The sequence below is a fragment of the Linderina pennispora genome (assembly GCF_002104995.1).
Source record: "Linderina pennispora strain ATCC 12442 chromosome Unknown DL89scaffold_66, whole genome shotgun sequence".
NCBI classification, from domain to species: Eukaryota; Fungi; Kickxellomycota; class Kickxellomycetes; order Kickxellales; family Kickxellaceae; genus Linderina; species Linderina pennispora.
In genome coordinates, this window is record NW_024468314.1 from 11,557 (window position 1) to 33,064 (window position 21,508).

A 21,508-nucleotide genomic window follows, 5' to 3' on the forward strand; every position below is an offset into this window, starting at 1 on the left:
CGCCCTGCTCCAGCAGCAGGTACCGCCGCAGCGCCTGCATATGGCCCATCAGCTGGAACCGGTCCATCAGCACATGCATCAGCCGCTCGTTGACCATCGACGACGACCGATACACAAAGCGCTCCAAAGCCCCTGGATCCGCCAAGTCCTCGGTGAGCTGCGTGCGCGGGCCCTGCTCGGCCACCCACTTGCCGTCGTCGCACGCGACCCGCAGAAAGTTCAGCGAACGGCCAATCTGGTAGATTTTCCACGGCATATCGCCGTTGATATGCACGGGGATCATATCCTGGGCCACGCTGTACTTGCCGTCCCACAGCTTGTCGCCCTGGTCGGCCTTGACCTTGATGAAGAACTCCTCGTATGGGTCCACCAGCTCGCCGTCCGTGACCCACCGCACCAGCGTCTCGTTGAACGGCGCCGACGCTGTCAGCAAGAGCCGCCGCGAGAACGAGTGGATGAATGGGTCGCCGTCATCCGTCAGCGTGCTTAGCGTCGACAGAAGCTCGCCGCCGCCCTTGCCCTCCTGCACTTTGCGGATCGCCGTCACCATCAGCCGCAGCTTCTGCATCGGCTCGATCGTCCACGCATACATCCGCCGCAGCGTCAACCCCAGCGCCGACTCGCCCGGCTCCAGGTGTGCTGGGGCCTTGGTCAGCTGGGCCTCCAGCACCGCCACCAGCTTGAAGTACTGCGTCATCTCGCGCTGCAGCTCTGCGCAGAAGCTTTGCTGGTACAGCTTGCCCTGCCGCTCTGTCTCGGCAATGTATTGCTGGATGTCGCGGCACAGGCTGCCCAGCTCTGACAGCGTCATTACCATTGCCCGCGTGGGCCGCGACAGCCGCACCTCGGCACGGATTGTGAATGCCCCCATCTGCTCGTTCCAGCTGATGTACGCTCCGCTGATTCCCTGCATCACGTAAATAAGATCACGCAGCATCACCGCCTCGTCAGCGTCGTCATGCGACGGCAGCGACCGGTACAGGAACGGTTCACCACCCACAGATATCTGCGATGGCGAGCTTTCGCGTGCTGGTGGCTCCACCGCCCGCCGCTCGCCGAACCTATCGGGTCCGTCTGCCTGCGCAGATGCATTTCCCCCGTCCCGCGCCAAATAATCCGGCCCACTGCGCCGACCAAACCCTGCTGTCGAGTACGCTCCCGGCGCCTCGCCGCTGCCCACCGGCGGTGCCACCTGGTCCATGTAAATATTCCCCATTCCCTGCTCGCCCATCGGCGGTGATATGCCGTCGCCAAACGAAGACTGCGAACCACCCATGCTGCATGCGGCTAGCAGATACAGAATGGACCACCAGTCGTGCTCTGGGTCCAACCGCTTCAGCTCGCTGTACTGTTGACCAACTTCCAGCGCCGACTGCCTGCTCTGTGTGCTTGTCATCAGCTTCTTTTTGATATCATCAATAAGCAGCTGCTCGTCGTGCACTACAGCTGGTGCTATGCTGCTGTCGGCGATGTGCCGGTAGTATTTGGCCAGATCCATGCGCCTTGACCTCCCTTGGTGGTCGTCACGTGGGACACGTCCCAGGAACGCATCCATGTAGCCCTGCAGTGCCTGGTTGAATTCGGCCATGTCTGTCTGATGTGTGTCGGTAATAAATAAAAAAGGAATGCGGAAATAGCGGGTCCAGAAACCACCAGCAGCAGTCGCGTCGACATGCCTTCAGCTCGCTTTGCCATGGGTTTCACGCGTCGTAAACAAATCAGATACTCGCACAACAGTAATCACTGATTACGCATACGATCAGTGCAAAAAATCAGCTTCGATGTCGAAAAAATGTTTGGACCTCAGACATAGACCGGTTGCTTAGTTGCCCTACACCCAGATCTCCCCTTCGCTTCCTCTCTCTCTTTCTATACACTATATTATATCAGCTAGGCACCTGCCACCCGTGCCAATTCAAACAAAATGAACAACGACGGTCTCATTTGGGAGGTTCTGAACAACCAGTTCTGCTCGTACAAGGTCAAGACCAACGTGGGCAGCCTGTGCCGGCACCCCTATAACCTAACTGGCCTCTGCAACAAGCGGGACTGCCCACTGGCGAACTCAAAGTATGCGACAGTGCGCGAGCGCGACGGCCGCATATATCTGTGCATGAAGACGCCCGAGCGCGCCCACACACCAGCCAAGCTCTGGGAGATGATCGCCTTGCCCAAGAACTTTGCCGATGCAATCGAGATCATCGACAAGGAGCTCTTGTACTGGCCCGACTGGATGGTGAACATGTGCAAGCAGCGCTTGACGCGTATCACCCAATACCTGATTCGCACGCGGAAGCTGAAGCTCAAGAACAAGCACACTCTGGTGCCCATCAAGAAGAAGCTCGAGCGCCGCGAAAAGTCCCGCGAGGTCCGCGCCGAACAGGCTGCACGCCTCGACCAGTCCATTGAGAAGGAGCTGCTGGAGCGTCTCAAGAACAAGGCATACGGCGACCAGCCGCTTAATGTCAACGAGAACGTCTGGCGCGAGATCCTCGAGGCCGATGAGGTCGAGGCTGAGTCAGACGTCACCACCGAGGATGAGCTTGAGGATGAGGAGGAGATCGAGGAGGAGGAGGAGAATGTCCGCGAGTTCGTTTCCGATAACAGCGACTTTGAGGATGATATGGAAGATATGCTCGGCATGGACGCTGGTCGGTTCTCGTCAGCCTCAGAGGACGATAGCGAGGAGGAGGACTCGGATGTTGATTCTGTTGATTCTGTCGATTCCGAGGACGAAGAGGATGAAGACAATACCCCGAAGAAGTCTGCCAAGGCCAAGCGGCCAGCCCCGACAAAGCAGGCGAAGCCCGCCAAGAAGCCCAAGAAGCGCGGTCCACGTGTCGAGGTCGAGTACGAGACCGAGGCTCAGGACGACATGCTTACCAACTGGTGATACAGCACCTAAAATTTACTATGCAAATACTTAGTCAATCTACACCTTCAAAAGAGAATTACATGAAGACCATAGGGTGTGGGCACATAGGCTCATTTTGCGCACATGATGATGTGCGGTTATGACCATTTGTGTGTGATTTTTGCTTAATGAGAATCCAAAGTCTGGTTTTCAATTCAACAGTTTCAACATTTTTATTTGCTAATGAGGATGTTTCATAGAGCGCTTACTAGAATTGCTCTGCTCGCGATGCGAGCTCGGCTGCTAGTCAGCATGGGTTGACACGTCGATAAGAGCATCACGGCGGACCGGTCATTTGAACGTGTCGGATGGTTGTTGGTGCAATGGCGATCATGGACATCTCCTGTCTTGATGGCCTGCTCTGCGTAGGCGCTTCAGCGCTGGCTCGCTGCTCCTGGCAGCAGAACCGCCTGCTGCTGCACGCCTCTTGCGCGACCTCTTTGTTGCAGGGGTGGTGCCAGAAGCATCAGCAGCAATGGCCGTAAAGCGATGGAACCGTTCAGGAATACTGCCTGAACTACAGAGTGACTGGAAAATGAGCCTGAAGTTTAGAACTGCTGCGAGATCGCGGTTCAAGAGCCGAGACGAATAGGCTCGCCTGTATTGTGCCATGGCCCGCTTACATGACTCGCTTGTACAGCGGAGAAGGCCATGGCACTTCACAGTTGGGTTCTTCGATCTCTGGTAGGGCCGCGGGTTGGGAACATGCCGGAATGTCTGCAGTGACTTTTCGCAGCAGAACGGGCACATCGACGATGTCCGGAATTCGTCGATCAGATAGACTTCAAAGCCATGATGCTTGAACTTGTCGCGCCATCCCTTGCCACGAATCGGCGCATGGTGTCGGGCCATCGGCGCACTCCAATTGCCCATGACCAGCACTGGATCTGGACCGAACTTGCTCCGGAGTTTTGCGGCAAGCCTGTGGTCTGCGCGGGCCTGGTTCATGAATGAATCAAGGCGCAGCTTGCGGTGAAGCGGGTACACCTTGGGACTGGTACTGACACCTGGATGGACCTTCCAGCGCCTTTGGTGCTGCTTGTTTGACTTAGTGAGTTGCTGCTCTGGTAACCTTCGCGCTGTCATCGTGCTGGCATAAAACGGTGCTAGGACACACCGCACAGATGCACGGGCAGCAACGTAGGCACGGAATTTTGCTGGGCTAAGGGTCCGGCAGCAGTGCTTGGAAAGCTCTGCCTCTGCTCTGCGGACAGCATCTTCTGGGACTTGATCCTTTGTAGCCTGACGAATCCTGTCATAGTGGCGCAGCTTGAGCTCCCTATTGCGCTGCTGCCGTGTGTAGCGGTAGAGCTTTTTTTCACCCCCTTTCCCATTGCTGCTATTTTCGTGCATCATGTATAGCAAATCGCCCCGACCTGGATCGATGAATACACAGCGGCCTTTCAGATTCTGCAGCTCTGGCTGTGGGATCTGGTGGATATAGCGACAGTCAGCTATAGTACTGCCTCCCACAGCATCACCTCCTGCAACATCGCCTGTAGCATCGCCTGTAGCATCGCCTCCCGCAGCATCGCCTCCTGCACTATCAGCATCTACTGCACCATCAGCCTTGAATATCTTGTCTTGTAACAGAATGCATATCGTTACACCATCTGTTGTCGCCATTCCGTGGAATTTTCTATCACCATGCGCCTTAAATGGCTTTGATGTTAGATCTGCGACCCGGCCCCACACATCCCACACAGGTTGTGTGATCCCTTGGACCGGGTCGTGTGCACAGACTGGGGGTGCTGATGCATATGCATTGTTAAGTGCTGCAACAGTGTCTGCTGCTGCTGCCGATGCAGCAGCAAGTGAATCAGCCGCTACTGCTGCAGTTGCTGCAGTGGCCTCTGTTGCATCCGATGGCATCTTCGCTGCTTCACATGCAGCCTTCTTGGCCAATTTTTCGCCCTTTTCTGCTGCTTTCCTTGCCTCTGTTGCTGCCCTCTTTGCTGCGTTGATCTTGGTAACCTCCTCACGTGTTTTCGAAACAAACACCTGCTTGATTATTTGCTTGTCCAAACGCACATGGCCTGGGATCCATGATGTCCGCAGAGGCAAGCATTGGGGAGGAGACTTGCCAAACTGCTCATTCTCGATAAGCTGGCATAGGCGAATGTATGCACGCAGATGCTTAAGTGGATTTACCTTGGCATCATAGTATCGGCTGTCTTTGGCGAATCTGTACTTGGCACCATAGGCATTAAGGACTAGTGCCAGCTTGTTGTAGATTGCAAGCATCGGTGGGGTGAGCACACTGAGGTCAGGGTGCCTAGAGGCAACTGCCTGGCGGAGCTTCTGTGCAGGTGTATAAATACACACTTGGCATGCATTATTGAACTCAGCCTTGGACACATTGCCCATTGTACTGTGCAGTGTGTTTTTGCGGCTGCGAATATCAATCAATTTGGCCAGAATCCGCTGTAGGCAAGTGCCATAGTGCAACACAATGTTGTTCTTGTATGCTGTCATCAGCTCGGCATCCACGTATGTTGCTACTTGATTCATTTCACGTACACCATGTAGCTCGATATCGCCATTATGTAATAGATAATCATAAATATGGTATCTAACTACATCACCGAAATCTGCGCTCGACAGTTCTGACTTGTCCTTCTGGTTAATGAAATCCTCAGCAGATATGACAGTCTTCGCCTTCAGGTTGCGATAAATGAATAAATAAATAAAACGAAAAAAACCCTTTTTCACAAATGTTGCTGGGTCAAAGGCATCATCGTAAGCTAGCTGATGGAGTAGTATCCATCGTGCAAGCATGTATGTATGCTCTTTGATGATATTGACACTATGTACAAATTGCTCTAGGCGGGGCAACATAGAATCACGGAAGCCAATACCACCAAGTGATGTCTTTATGGCAGTAGTGCTGCGGGTAATGTTCATTTGAGAAATTCAATAGGCAAAGTAAGAAGAGAAATGATGCTGTTCAGTTTTGCTGTATTGCAGATGCATAGCATTAAGAACTTTTTATTAAAGATTATCTGGTTTGCATGGTTCTTGGGGCCCTTAGCACTGATACAGTCTCTTGAATCAGTCTATACAGACTGGGTCTATTGTGGCCCAAATACTACTGCTTACGCATGTTCATAAGACAAATTAATTTATAAAATAAACCCACAAATATTGCATAACCACCAGAAGAGCTATATGGCCTTATTCAATGTGCTCATAAATAAACATCCTAAGAGTGTTGCGCAGCCGGTGATGACCACCATGATGACGCCATGGAAGTTATCAGGCCGACCGACAATGAGAGCAGCTCTTGCGCTGAACCAATGGAGATATCTAGTGGAGACCTGTGACCACTACAATAACAACTCGTCACCCTGGTTTCACCGATGAGGTCGGATGCCGCACAAGATCAAAAAGGAGTTTATAGAGTAAGTCACCCAAACTCGTGTTGAAGCTTAAAAGTTTTATTTTATTTTTTTAACCAATTAAATAATTTCTAGCGGACGGTCGGACACTTTTTGGACTATAAAATCTTTATATATAGGTAAAGAGGTAAAGATAAAGAGGTAAAGATATAAAATCTTATATAAAAGTAAAGATATAACAACTCTATCAGCTATTCACAGAAATAAGAAACATCCGAACATCACTCTCTAGATAGTAGCGTGAAAATTCAGACAAAAGGGAAACTAGCTTCTCACACTGAGAAAGCAGCCTGGAGTCCTATTTAAGAGCCATGTTGATAATACAAACACAGCATAGAGTGATGGATATAGAACTGAATACCATACCATGCTGTGCTGTGCTGCTATTTGTTCATCGCTTCTCTCTCTGTCATATATATCAGAGTGGGTGGTCCTGCTACCTGGTGTCCACACATGGAAATGATGTCTCTACTTAAAGTAGCGCCCACTGCCTGACTAGGACCTTAGACAAACGATTCTTTCATAGAGTACGCCGACTTCCACTAGAAGACTCATTGTACTGCTTCTGAAGGGCAGCAGCGGCAATGCATGCATTGCAGTCTATGTGGATCCGGAGCTTGGACTGAAAATCCCGAGCAATAAAAGTTTGGCATCGCTCGAATTCCACACTGGCAGGCCAAAAACAATTTTTAGCACTGAAGCATGCGGAGATGGAGCAGCGAGGATCAGTATGAACAATGGCCGTGCATGTGGTGTCAGTCTGCTCCAAAATCAGGGGCTATTGCCATGAGCAGAACAGGCATTTTTGGTTGCGCAACGGGAGCTTAATTAACCGAAAATGGCAGCTGCACAATGATCCGCAGCAGCACGCAGCGCAAGGCCATGCACAAAACACTTGATAGTGACAACCTGCTGCTCTGCTTGCTTCGAGTATGCAGGAGATGGAGGGGATTTTGACAGTATGGATTGTGAGCAGCATAAAAGTAGGCGTGCATTTCCAGCCAAGACACTGTGTTAGCCGCATGGAAATAGACAATGCAAATGTCACTGCAAGCCTTTTGAGCACGGCAGGATGCACTCCTTATTCGCTGTGGCAGCACCCAAGACCTATATGCGGAGCGGAGTTGCAAATAAGAAACGTCACCATCGACAACTACAAGCCAACTGAGTAATGAATGATTTGTCTGGAAAAGAGGGACACGGCGCAAAATGACCATGATTTGGCAAAACGGCTTTACCGATCGCTCATGCAGCCTGCCGGCATGAGCGCCATTCAGCAAAAACTGAGCAGATAGTATAGTACACAGGAGGAGCTGCACGCACCTTTTTGGGCTCAAGAACCTAGCCCCAGCTCTATAGCACAGCGAGGGTGGCATCTGGGGCGCCTTAAACCACCCCTGGATCCAAATATAGACAGCAGCTCATTTGCTGATCACACGTGTTGCCGCACTCCTTGTGTGTGGGTAACAAGTATCCCCGACCACATTTGTGGCCAGATGTCACTCTCTTGGGGAAAGGTATGCGGAGGCGATGTAGGTAGGCGCCCCCTTACTCGCCTGTGCAGCCAGGCTTGACGTTCTCCATAGCTGATCAGTATTTCTAATCCAGAAAAGGAACTTGATGGCACTGACACCCAGAGAGTTGCAGATTTTCAGTGACATTTTGGTGGCCTCTACGGAATGTTGGTGCCGACCTGCGCCCATGAGCATTTGGATATGCACACATAGTGAATTACTTATAAATGAATATATTTGTAAAACCGTAAATGAGCTAGTATTCACATAAAAGAAATGGGTATGCAGAAACGATGGATAGAGGCCAGGGGAAATGAGGAAATTCATCGATAACCCGAACTGAAGAAGGTACAATGGCTAATTGAAGTGACAAAAATCCATCGGCAGTTTAGTCGTGCACCGAAACACGGCACATACACAAGCCACATCTGCCTGCATGTGCAAAAAAGGACTGCCGACAGAATGAGCTCGAGCAGGTACGGTAGACAGTGCCGCTGCTGTTGCCGTCCTACAAATTCTGGCTGCGCAAGCATCCTATGTGTCCTGTACTTTTGCCATTTGGACATTATTTTTTACTTGCACCTAACATTTAAACCATGTCTGCCAAACGCACAAGCAGCGTCTCACTCAAGAACAGTCCAGGCAAGCGCCTGAGAGGGGGCGATGCGAGTAAAGCACTCAGTCACTCATCGGTGCCGTCAGCGCCAAACGACAACACGTTGCAAAGCAGCAGCAGCAATAGTAAGTACTGGAAATATCTTCGTACGTTTTTAACCAAAAGAGCATGTCTACTAACACAACACTTGACAAATAGGCAGCAATCGAGGTCAAGGGAAGAGACAGCATCGTCGTCACCGGCAGACCGGGCTCCTGCAAAGGCCTCTGGATATAGACCAACTGCAGAATCGCTTCTTAACCAAAAAAGAGATCCAGGCAGAGCGCGAGGAGCTTGCCGAGAGTGTTGTCTCTGGCCAACTCATCGAGGGTACCGACCAAATCCACACTATCATAGCTCCGAGGGGAGAGGCGGGCAGTGTTTCTTCATCCATAGCCGACATTATCTACCTCGAGCTGGAACATTTGCTGGACTCCAATGCAGATGGTTCCGATGCGAACAGCATACTCACTCACACTATGAACCTGTTGCGCAAGAGCACCAAAGACGAAAGCCTGCGCTCGTGTCGACTTCGAACCAGAGGGTATAAGGCTAAAAGGAGGGAGTTCCTCGAAAGTCTGCGAGGAATCCTGGAGGAGCTGCAGGTGTGGGTCCGCCACCACAACAAGGGCAAGGCCGGCGGCAAGAAAGAAACGAAGTTGTACACCCCCTTCCAGTCCTTCGTTCACTTTGTCGCCCCATTTGTCAAGTTCCTCTTTGACAAACTTGGTCTCGATACGCTTTTCCCTTCTGTCGTTCATCAGCGCTGCATCATCTGCTATCCGAAGACGAACAGAAAGCCCCTATGTGGCGACGACGACCGCAAGATTGACATCGGGTTGACCACCTGTCGACCTGGCGATTTGGAAGAGCAGCTGCCTGATATGTCCTATGCAGATATATTCGCCATTGTCGAGGCAAAGTACTCAAACACCCGCAAGGACAAGAATGACGCATACAAGCAGCTTGTGGACTACTCGCGCCACATGTATGCTGCCCAGCCTGATCGCCGCTTTATTCTAGGACAGACCTTCTGTGGAACCGAGGTGCGGGCCTGCTTGTTCTCAAACGACTGCATATTTGCAAGCAACCTTATGGACGTATCAACAAGCGCAGGTCGTCGGGAGTACATTGGGCTGCTGGTGAACCTCTCGCTGTGCGACAAAAATCAGCTGGGGTATGATCCGACGATGACCTGGGATAGAGAGCACGAGTACTGGACCATCGAGTGCCCTGACACCCCAGGTGAGTCGTCAGGCAGCCAGGCAACAAAAACGTACTACTTCAGAGATGAAGTTGCCAAAGCTGATAGCCTTTTCGGTCGGCACACGAGGTGCTTTTTGGCAACAGATGAGGACCCTGCTGGTGACAGAATCAAGCCCAAGTTTGTTGTGAAGGATGCATGGCCGGAGGTTCTACAGGACCATGACGACACGCGGGACGAGGTGATGTTTATGCGCAGAATCACAGAGGAACTTGCGAGCTCAGATGTCGAGGACCTGGTCTATCCAAGACTCGAAGCCGGTGGTCGTGTTTCGTTCGATACTGACGGGGGCCGATTTGAGGACAACACGAGAAATGCACTGGGACCGCTTTACTCGCTGCGCAAGCCAGACAACACAGCAATACCGTTCCGCGTCCATAAGCGCCTAGTTATGTCTCCGATTGGTGAACCACTGGAAACCGTCGAGTCTGTCCACGAGCTTATCGTTGTACTAGGCGATGCGATGCGCTGCCACACCGAGGTGCTGCGGCGGTGCAATATCCTCCACCGTGACATCTCAGACAATAACATCCTTGTCGTGCGTGAGGAGGGCAAACCAGTACGTGGGCTATTGGTGGATTTCGATAATGCCCTGGATCTGGAAAAGGATAATGGCGAAACTCGTACTGTTCAGTCAGGATCTCATATCTATAGGAGCATCAGCAGCCTGTCAGGATCTGATGTGGAGCGGACAGAACTGGAAGATTGGGAGTCACTACTATATCTACTATGTCACTGTGCAACGGTCGGTATTGGTGAGAGATATCAGCGATCGCCAGAAGAAACGAAGAAGTTGTCCATTATAAAATGGCGCACAGAAGATGCTGAAGGTGCTGGAGATGTAAAAAAGTCTTGTCTCTATTGTATTCAGGATTTTGAGCAGAGGATTGTTCGCAGGTTCAACCAGGCCCAGCCCGATATCGAATATTTGCAAAGGCTTGCAAGAGGACTGTACATGGGCTTGTTCAATAACCAAACTCTAAACAGCCCTCGGTACAAGGGGACAGGCCGTGCGACAGTTGAAGGAGAGCCTGAGGGTGTTAATCCATTTGCAGAACGGATAAGTGTGAAGTACACGATTGTTTCGGACTTGCTTGAGGTCATGGAAAAAGCCTGGAGGGACTCGATGATGGTGGTTAAAGCACTGGCGGATTCAGATGCTGGAGTTTTTCTATAATTTTCTATTAAATTGCATATTTATTATTTTTCACACTACATTGAAACTCAGGTACTGAGGACTAGAGTATAGTTAAAGCATGTGCCATTATCGCAGCTTACAGTAGTATATATCACATTGATGGCACACAATACCTCAATGCCGATAGGTGGCTCGCTCACCTGGTTAACTTAACCTTTGCTGATTTGAGTGTCAAGAGCAATGAATATTGTTGGAGAGAGTATGCGTAGCTCAAGTTTGTCGATTGCAGCCAATGTCTCGCTAGTAATAGTACAGCATTCCTCATCATCAGCCACATTTCGGGTGACAGATGCCTAGCTGAATCAGATTCGATTTGCTCAAGCAGTATAAACAGCTTGATCTTAATGACAACAATGGCATAGCACCAAAGCAAAGACCACACTGGTAGACACACCTGCTCAAAGAGCTTAGTTGAACTGTAGACTGTTGACGGCCTCTTGATCTCGCTTATTTGACCTCCCAGCTTTACATTTTCTGCATTTTCTCTAATTACTTCATTTGTAATGAGCAGCAAGCAAATTCCCGCACAGCAACAGCAGGTACTCGAGGTGCACACTTGTGGCTCCATAGTCTGCATCGGCACCAAGCGGCCGCTTTCGGACCCCGACCAGCCAGGCATCGACCTGCAAATATACCCACCCAAGAGGGTGTGCACTTCTCGTGTGAGTGACACCAGCAAAACGCTCAACCCCAGCACCAAGAGAAAGTTCACAGATGATGACGATTCGCTCGATGATGACAGACCATCGCCTGCCAAAAAGACACGCACATATGGTGACGCGGAAGGTATGTAGGACATTCGCATTGTTGAAGCAGTAGGTGTACTGACCCCTCAGATACTAACCACACGATACATGACATTGTAGATGACTCGTTGGTGTTGCGCACCCGGATTATTGCCCGCAAAACTGACAGCCAATTATGCGCAAAGAAGCGCCAGGCCACAAGAAACAAGACTGTGGGCAGACGAGTAAGCGCTCACACCAAGCGGAGTATTCAGGCACTACTGGTGTGCCCTATCAACATTTCGTCACCGAAAAGTACGGGGCAGGCTCAGGATTCGACTGGAGGTAGGTGTATGCTAGTCGTAGTTATGCCTATACCAAGAACACCGTACTAAAGTGAGCTGCTATTTTTTGTCACTGTAGTCGTACTATCAGCAGCAAGAGTTCTGTCTGCCACTGAAGTGACTTCCAAGGCAGAATGCTCTATCGCCAAAAAGAAAAATGGCCGATGATGAGGATTCGTCTGATGATGAAGGACCATCGCCTCCTAAAAAGGCACACACTTCAAGCGATTTGGATGGTAAGACATTGTTGTCACTAGCATGGCATGTGCGTTTGCTTTTTAGATACTAATCAACACAGTATAAAACTCAATAGCCGGATCGCTGGTGTTGCGTACTCGGATTGTTTCCAGGAAGGATGTCAGCCAAATACGCACAAGGAAGCGCCAGGCCACAAGAAAAAGGGTTGTGGACAGACGAGCAAGCGCCCACACCAAGCAGAATATTCAGGCACTACTCTCACATCCTATCGACATACCATCGCTGGCAAGCTCGGAGCAGATTCCGACTTCAACTGGAGGTAAGCCTATGCTTGTGGTAAATGTGATGGCATCGAGAACACTGAATTAAAATGAACCACCACCTATTTTCCATCGTAGTCGTACCATTAGCAACAGGAGCTCAGCCCGCTGCTCAAACGACTGATCAGCCGGTAAGCTCTGGCGTCAAGATGCATCAGACAGACAAAAATCTGGTGAAGAACAACAGGCCATCGCCAGCAAAAAACGGCGCAGGCAGCGGTTTCAAGTGAAGGTAAGGATATGGTGTACATCATTAGTAGGAAAGGAGAGTGGTAGTGTCGGATACTAATCGACCTATATATGGAAGTGTAGGCGAGTCTTCAATACCTAGCTCCCGATTATCTGCCAAAAAGGCTAGCAGCCAGTCGCGCAAAAAGAAGCATTTAGCAGCCAAAACTAAAGGCACTGACACGCAGCCCAGAATTCGCACCAGACAGAGTGCTCATGCACAAGTTTCAAGCTCAGGCAATAAATTGCTGTCGCCAATTAACTCACACACCTCAAGTCAACCAAAAGGTAAGCACATGGCTGTCGTCTTTGCAAGTACATGGCTGTCTACTATACGATGACCAGCTAACATTTACAGAACAATGTAGAATGGTCTCCAGAGTCCAGCAAGATTAGAACCGCTGCCACGTTGAACGGGTCTTCCAGTTCCACAGTATCCTCAGCACCGAGTATGGCATCATATACAGCGGAATCCTCGCTTGATAGCAGGTGGTGTAGTGATGACGGCGACGACGATGACGAGACAGACACCGAGGCAGACATGTGGGTCAAGACGCGGCTCATCAGAGATGCAGATGCAGTGCTCGACATCGCAAAACCGCGGAGTGCTGCCGGGAGAGTGCTTGCCAGCAACATTTCCAAGCACATCTCAGCCGAGCTGGAGCATCGGCTCAACACAGCTAGCACATACGCAATAGCTGACACCAGCAAAACCCAGTCAGCTTTGGAAGCGCCCATGCAAAACAACAGCTATCGACAGCTGCTGTTCTCCGATACAGCATCTGCCATGAGCAAGGATGAGCGCAGTGCAGCCACGGCCAATGTATTTGCAGGGTTTCAGGAGTGGATTGCACCCGAGTCGATACAGCATCAGCCTATTGGAGCACCATCTACACCACCAGACAATACCTGTGGTGACAATATGGACGATGCTAAACAGATACACACATCCGTGCAGTCATTCATTTATTTCGTCGCACAGCAGATCGACAGCTTCATTAGCGCATTGGGTGCAGATGCGCTTGGGGAGCATCGCACATATCGCCGCCTTCTACCATGCATGAATCAAGAGTGCCATCCCAGCAACACAGGCAATGCTCCAACCATCGAAGCAGGCATCACTACACAACACAGAGACAGCAGTATCGAGCTGCTCAACAACTTCTGCTATGCTGACGCATTCGCTGTCATCGAGGCACGACCAGGCAAAACTCGGCGCATCGTTGACAAGGCATATGCGCAGCTGATGAAAAGCACACGCAGCATCTATAAGGCTCAGTTCGACCGGCGCTTTGCTTTTGGCTTGACCGTCTGCGACAATGAGGTGCGGGTGTGTCTATTTTCCAACGATGTGGTCTTCTCATCCAGCGCTCTTGACATGTCCACTGGCATTTGGTCGCCAACAATTCATCGAGCTGCTAGTTTACTGGTCTCTCTGCCGATGACGACCAGTTGGGATTCGACACAACAATCCACTGGGACAAGGATAACAACTGCGGGACCATCGAGTGTCCTGACACAGCAGACGAGTCATCATGCTCTGCAGCCACAAAAACGTACTACTTTGACAAGGTGCTACCAGGAGCAGACAGCCTTTTCGGTCGGCACACGAGGTGCTTTTTTGGTGACAGACGAGAGGCCTTCTGGCGACGAAATCAAGCCCAAGTTTTCTTTGAAGGACACATGGCCGGAAGCCACAGAGGACCCCACCAGAGACAGACGAGACGAGGTGATGTTTATGCGCCGAATCACAGAGGAACTTGCGAACTCAGATGTCGAGGACCTGGTCTATCCAAAGCTCGAAGCCGGTGGTCGTGTCTCGATAGATACTGACGGGGGCCGATTTGAGGACAACACGAAAAATGCACTGGGCCCGCTCTACTCACTGCGCAAGCCAGACAATGCGGCAATTCCGTTCCGCGTCCATAAGCGTCTGGTTATGTCACCGATTGGTGAACCACTGGAAACCGTCGAGTCTGTCCACGAGCTCATTGTTGTGCTAGGCGATGCGATGCGCTGCCACTCAGAAGTGCTGCGACGGTGCAACATCCTCCACCGCGACATTTCAGACAACAATATCCTTGTCGTGCGTGAGGAAGGCAAACAACCTCGCGGACTACTGATAGATTTCGACTGCGCAGTGGATGTAAGTGAGCACCAGGCGCCGAACCCAGAGAATGTGGGGACATTCCCCTACAGGAGCATCAACAATCTGTTTGGATCAAATGTGGAGCGGACAGAGTTGGACGACTGGGAGTCGCTATTCTACCTACTTTGTCACTGTGCAACGGTCGGTATTGGTGAGAGATATCGGCGATCACCGGAAGAGATGAAGAAGTTGTCCATTATAACATGGCATATTTGGGATTCTGAAACTGCTGGAGATGTAAAAAAGTCTCGTCTCTGCTGTGTTCAGGATTTTGAGCAGAGGATTGTTCGCAGGTTCAACCAAGCCCAGCCCGATATCGAATATTTGCAAAGGCTTGCAAGAGGACTGTACATGGGCTTGTTCGATAACCGAGCTCTAAAAAATCCTCGGTATTGGGGACGTTCACGCGAAGTATTGGAAGAATGTCCGAACCAAGTATCCCCTCCAAGGAGCGGGTGAAGATAAAGAATAGCGCTGCTGATACCCTGCTGACGACGATGAGTGCTGCCTATATAAAATCAGCTAGTGTCCTTTCCGCATCTATACAATAAATGTTTTATTACCGTCACTTGTCGCCGCTGTCTGCTACAAGGCGTGTCTGTTGCTCAAAGGGCTGTAGCCGTTAGGTGCAGTGGGCTACATGGTGACGAGCACCTGGCGCATATGGAAGCAATATAGTTTTATGACTAAATTTGTTTTGTATTCTGGGGAAATCCCCGCCATAACGGCACCACATTTGCCTGGGGGTATACTCGCCGATCGCCCCAGCCTGGAAGCTGCAGAAACCTTATCGATCTTTTGCCGTACTCTTGGCAAGCCCGTCACTCTCTGCCCCATGTTGCTTGGAGGGATTAGGTGCGCGGCTTGCGGGAGAGTTAGCCCGGGAATCGACCAGTCGATAAGGACACGGGTTTTTGGTCAATGCGGCTAGAGCATACCCAACAATGCCACACGCCAAGGGAGTGTCGCGCTTCTACCAAAGCTGGACGTGACAACAGGTCGTGCGGCAACATCAATTTATTTAAAAACATCTGACTGAGTTTGGTTAGGCGGAAGTGGTCGGCAAGCAGTGCATGGCCCTAGCCAGGCCGCCTTGGGTAATGTTGAAGATCCCTTCTTTCACCAGGGCTTCAACAATCACTTGTTGCTGAGCCACGGTGCAGATGCTCGAAAAGATGTTGACCTCGGAGCAAACGTTTCCATACTTCATTTTGCGAAGCTTGAAGATGCTGTTGCAGTCGACGAAGCCGGCGACCTCATTCCTTTCTTTGATGATTGTGTCAATTGCAGCAGCACGCCTGAATGCAGCACGAGCCTTTTTCGTAAAGCCGTCCCAGCTATCAACAAAATTGACCTCATTGAACAAAAAGTACTTGAGCAGAGGAGGTGAATGTGAAAGCAAAAACGTGTGCTTGGCAGTGCTGTCCGCATGAGGGTCCTTCAAGCCCGAAGCAATAAACTCGTTGATGTAGCCATCCGGGCTGTGGGCAAACTTGACTAGGTCAAAATCTACACTAGGCTGGATACTCTTCACGGTGTTCACAGCTGGCGCGTTCGTGTGCGGTAAAGCACACAGGACAGCTTGGGCCTGTGACCCGTCCTTCTCAACCGGATACTCACCGTTCAAAACCGACGTGTACAGGGCGATAGCCTCGTCGAGGTATGGAACAAATTCTCAGTCAGCGCAGCTACTGAGGCAATAGCCAAATGATGCTGAGATATCTGCTCCTGCATGCGGTTGATGTTCTCTGGCGTTAGCGGCGTTATCATTTGCTCTGAAATGAGCTTACTGACCAGCTCGCCTTGTGCGAGACCCCAGCTCGGTCTTGCAGGCACCGTCGAATGAGGCCCTCATTTCTTGAAGGAGCTCAAGGAAGCGGTTGGCGTGGCCAGAATGGACAGGCGCAACCAGGGCCGGCGGCTGAGGAGGACTGACATGGACAATGTCGTCGACGTCATCGGCAATGTCGAGACGGTCATCGACGTGAAGAGGGGAGGGAGAGGGGAATACATCTGGGGAAAACACCACCATTTTCAATGACGAGTACCTGCACAAAAAGAACGAGTAGACAGTGGGAGGAAAGTTTTCTGTTTGTGGTGAACGCTGAGAAATGAAGGGCTGGTCTTCGGGCGAGACAGCTGTCGCTATTTATAGTCTTCGCACGGCGTTTAGATGAAACGGCCCAGGTGCAGGAGAGGCTGGCGAACATGCCTTACCGGCGATGCAAAAATAATTGCCGTGCCAGAAAAATGGTGCCTTGCACAAGCTGCATCCTTCTGTGGAGGCTGAGCAAAAGCCCCACGCGTCGAACACAAGCACTATTTGTGCCGGGCTGATTTGGGTTGATACGACCAGTTGTGATTGCATTCAGCTGCCGTCGGCAGTCGCAGTGTCATTGGGACTAACATGATGTGCATGTATAGGATCCCTGGAAACGATGCTGGTCAGGCATATATCCTAGGTGCAAGAATTAAGCCAGCACTTGTGGTGGTAATGGAGTGATTCTCTGGTGAAGAGCTAGCAACCGACTGCAAGCACTACACCTACAGTAATCGAGGCAGAGCATATGTGCAGCTATGGAGCCACTGGCAGACATGTTGACTTTTTCGAGCACTGCACTGGGGCAGGCTGTTCACCACTGCTGCACTGCACAACAGCATGATGGCTATATGTGTACGCCTGAGCCCATTTACCAAGGCCACACAGTCCATGGTACGGGGTATTATCCAGTTGCCAGAGCAAGCACAGGCCACTGGAAAATGTGATCCGAATCGTTATTGATGTGCACAGCCTGTGGGAATACCACATGAATCTGGGTATTTACAGCATGCCGCGTGCGTACCAGTAGCATCTGTTTAATTCGCTTTCGCACATGTGCTGCACAAATTCACAAGATATCCTCACGCACCCTTTGGTTGAGAGGACGTCGCTTCAGTTTGGCTACGCAGAGGCAGGAGAGTTCCCTGATGGTCTCAGCAAAGCACCCGCTTGAACTCTCCCTTCCCCTCGCATTAAGAAATAGCAGGCATCATTGGTTCTTTCTGGCTTGTCTTTTGCAGGTGCAAACTCGAAGAGCAGCTCGTTCAAGGAGGCAATCACCTGCCGGGAGCTGTGATCCTTGGGCTGAGCCATGGGGCGCCTATGCATGTCTCTGCCTATGGGCTTGGCATCGATGGATGAAGGCTGTCCTCCATCTTGAATGCACGTTGGGTTCAGCTGGTTGGTGTAACAGCCAGGTGGCTGATTGGCCGCGAGATCTCCGAGACGCGCTATGCAGGCTTAATGGGTGGGGCCATACAGGTCACGCTTTGGGCTTGGCTTCTCAAAATAGACCACCGCCGCTGCCTGGTGACTATCCCAGTCTATTTTCCCCCAAAGAGTTTCACTCCTCTCTCTTCCTCTGCTGTAGAACTCCAATATTTCCCCCCTTTAACCCCCTCCTCCACACCGCCGAAGGCCTTGTCCTTCTTCCCCTCACTTTTCTTTCGTATTGCACCTTTTATTACACACTTCCACACGCCTTTTTACATACAGACGACACAATATGGACGAGTACGTGCCTTTTGCGTCAACCTCCCTGGTTGCAATGGCCACTGGAATGCCAGCACTTCCCACTGAGACATACGCGTCAGTCGAGGGCACAGGCATGGGCATGGCGTCAGACTCGCTGCTGGCGTCGATTCTGATGATTTTCGTGTCTGAAATTGGCGACAAGACATTCCTTATTGCGGCAATTCTGGCAATGAGCAATCCGCGGTTGACGGTGTTTTTGGCGGCCTGCTCGGCGCTCTGGCTGATGTCAGTGCTGTCGGCGTTCCTGGGCCACACGGTGGTGACGTTTGTGCCCATGTCGTGGGTGTCGCTGATGGCTGCCGTCATGTTCTTGGTGTTCGGCGTCAAGCTGCTGCGCGAGGCGGGCGAGATGGACGGCAGCGAGATCCACAAGGAGATGGAGGAGGTTGAGGCCGAGCTCAACGAGAAGGACACCAAGGCGTCGCAGATGGCCATGGAGGCCGGTGAGTCCGGCAGCGAGAAGAAGCCTGACGATTCGTTCAACGTCAATGTTTCGGGCGACGAGGACGACCAGGAAAAGACCTCTGGCGTGCTCGAGTCGCTCAAGAACCTGCTGAGCCTGCTGCTGTCGCCGCTGTTTGTCGAGACGTTTGTGCTGGTATTCTTGGCCGAGTGGGGAGACCGGTCGCAGCTGGCGACGATTGCGCTCGGCGCGGCCAAGAACGTGTATGCGGTAAGCATTGGCACGATTCTGGGCCACACGTGCTGCACGGGGCTGGCTGTGGTCGGTGGGCAGCTGCTGGCGTCGCGGATATCGGTCAAGAAGATCACGTATGCTGGAGGCGTCCTGTTCATCATCTTTGCTGGCCTCTATGGCTACGAGGCGTATCACCCCGACAGCGCCATTGCCATGTAGACGAGCCCTGCATCCAACAAAATGTTTTTATGTTCAAAAAATGTCCATTCAACACTACTTTGGGCAGTAGAATGCGGTGTGCTTTTCGACCTCGCGCTTCAGGTCGCCAAGACTCAGTGCTTGGCAGCCGATCTTGTCACGCAGCGCAAACTTGCAGCTCTTGTAAGATGAGGCTCCACAGCGTGGCAAAGTCCTTATGCGCGCGGAAGATCTGGCGCTCCTTCAGTGCAGCAATGATGAGCTGCTTGGCCGTGCTCTTGTTCTGCTCTTCGACGTCCTTGTCGGGCTTCGCCTCGGTAGCTGTCGCTGGTGGCGGGCTTGTCTGCGGCTCGCTGACGCCCTGGGCAAACTGCTCGATATCGGCCAGCGTCATGCGTGATTTGCGGCGAGTGGTGGTGCTGGGCTGGCGCTTCACGGCGCGGCTCTTTGCCTGCGCAAGTTTCTGCTGCTCGCGCATATGCTGCTGCTGCGCATGCCATATAAGGAACTTGCGCTCGCTGGCCAGACTCGGCAGCTCACTGTCAGAGATCGCTGTGTCGGCCGGAATTGCGGACGGCGCAGCGCTCAGCATGTGCAGGGTTAGCTGGCCGTTTTCCAGATACACAATTCCGTAGGGCTGGCCGGCGGCTGCCTCTGGGCATCGAGCTGGTCGCTGCTGCGTGTGCCTCGGTGCGCACATATACCGCAGCATCCGGCACCGGGCCGTGAGAGATAAGCATGGAGACCAGGCCGTTGATGTATCGCTGCGACGCCTGGTCGGATGCTGTGAGGAAGAGATGGAAGTGCACGCTGCTCAGGAGCATTGGCGGGATCGAGGATATGGCAACAGGCGACAGTAGCCGGAGCGAGTGTGCGGTGGGCCAGAGTGGCCTGGACAGGCGCTTTGAGGAGCAGTTGACCAGGGACGCAGTCACACTCGTCTCGCCGGGTCCGTGGTCGAGCGTGCCTTGCCATACAAGCTGCTGCTGCTGTCTGTGTACTGCCGAAAATGCCATGGAATGCTTGGAGTTACTTGGAACGCGGATATTAGAGATTTTTTGTTGGGAGCATCAGCGGCAAAAAGACTCTGGAGATAGTTTTCGAGCTTACCAAGGAACTTTTATGGCGCTGGAAGGGTAGAAAAGGCAGGGGTGGCATGTGCTTGAGAAGAATCCCCTAGCTCTCTTTCGCTTCCTTTTCGCTTTATCTGACTTTTCAAACTTTTTTTTCTTATCGAAACTGAATTTCCAAATGAACTCGCTCCCACATAGGCTCGCTGGGCTCCGTGCTCTCCAGGGACTCCGCTCCACAGCCGGCTCGTCCGAGGTCGCCGTCCTGTCCAGCCGCAGACACCAAAGCTCATTCTCATCGTCGTCGGCCGAGGTCGCACAGGACGAGACCGCCCAGCCTGCCACGCAACCAACGCCCGAGCGGCTCCAGCAGCAGCTCAAGACACGCACCAGGAACGGTGTCCCGGCCCGAATGCTTATCCTCGGAGCACCGGTAAGTTGTTTTCCGTTTGCTTTATCCATGTGACTGTCTTTTGCATTGCCCATGCATGCTCACGCCCCCTTTTCCACCGGATCCAAAAACAGGCTAATCTAGCGAATCATTTTTAGGGAGCCGGCAAGGGCACACAGTCGGGGCGGATTCGCGGGTTCTACGACATTGCGACGATATCGAGCGGCGATGTGTTGCGGCGCAATATCGCCGAGCAGACAGCAGCGGGCATGAAGGCCAAGGAGGCCGTGGCTCGCGGCGAACTTGTCTCTGACGCCATTATCGTCGAGCTGATCCGCAGCGAACTGACCACGGTCAGCGCCAACTGGATGCTGGACGGCTTCCCGCGCAACATCACCCAGGCACAGGCGCTTGACCACATGCTGACAGAGACTGATCAGCCGCTCAACTCGGTTATCAACCTGGCGGTGCCCGAGGATGTCATTCTTCAGCGCATCGTCGAGCGGTATGTGCACGTGCCGTCGGGCAGAGTGTACAATCTGACGTATAACCCGCCCAAGGTTCCGGGCCGCGACGATGTCACCGGCGAGCCGCTGGAGCACCGCCCCGACGATAACCCAGAGTCATTCAAGCGCAGGCTTGACCAGTACCACCAGCTGACTGAGCCGCTGCTGGAGTACTATGACAAGCGCGGAATTCTGTCGACATTTGCGGGTGCGACGTCTGATGTC

The 21,508-nt window shown here is 52.1% G+C and overlaps 2 protein-coding genes across 2 annotated transcripts; one reads left to right on the forward strand and one right to left on the reverse strand.

Moving 5' to 3' along the window:
• The first annotated feature begins 12,932 nt into the window (after nt 1-12,932).
• Nucleotides 12,933-15,472, forward strand: DL89DRAFT_158616 (uncharacterized protein). The gene is made up of 2 exons (XM_040883631.1): nt 12,933-13,046; nt 13,127-15,472. Exon 2 carries the CDS (start codon nt 13,210-13,212, stop codon nt 15,364-15,366), a length of 2,157 nt encoding a protein of 718 aa, XP_040739357.1. The 5' UTR covers nt 12,933-13,046; nt 13,127-13,209; the 3' UTR covers nt 15,367-15,472.
• Nucleotides 15,473-15,943: 471 nt separating this feature from the next.
• DL89DRAFT_271891 (uncharacterized protein) lies at nt 15,944-16,668 on the reverse strand. The gene is made up of 2 exons (XM_040888955.1): nt 16,600-16,668; nt 15,944-16,558 (listed from the first exon to the last, which is right to left on the reverse strand). Exons 1-2 carry the CDS (start codon nt 16,639-16,641, stop codon nt 15,953-15,955), a joined length of 648 nt encoding a protein of 215 aa, XP_040739358.1. The 5' UTR covers nt 16,642-16,668; the 3' UTR covers nt 15,944-15,952.
• Nucleotides 16,669-21,508: the final 4,840 nt, after the last annotated feature.

Excerpts from the sequence above, each read along its gene's own strand:
- DL89DRAFT_158616 (XM_040883631.1), top strand. The coding sequence starts at position 13,210 with ATGGCATCATATACAGCGGAATCCTCGCTTGATAGCAGGTGGTGTAGT.
- DL89DRAFT_271891 (XM_040888955.1), bottom strand. The coding sequence starts at position 16,641 with ATGCAGGAGCAGATATCTCAGCATCATTTGGCTATTGCCTCA. Across the intron at positions 16,559-16,599 it reads ATCATTTGGCTATTGCCTCA|GCTATCGCCCTGTACACGTC; the intron begins GTAGCTGCGCTG and ends TACCTCGACGAG.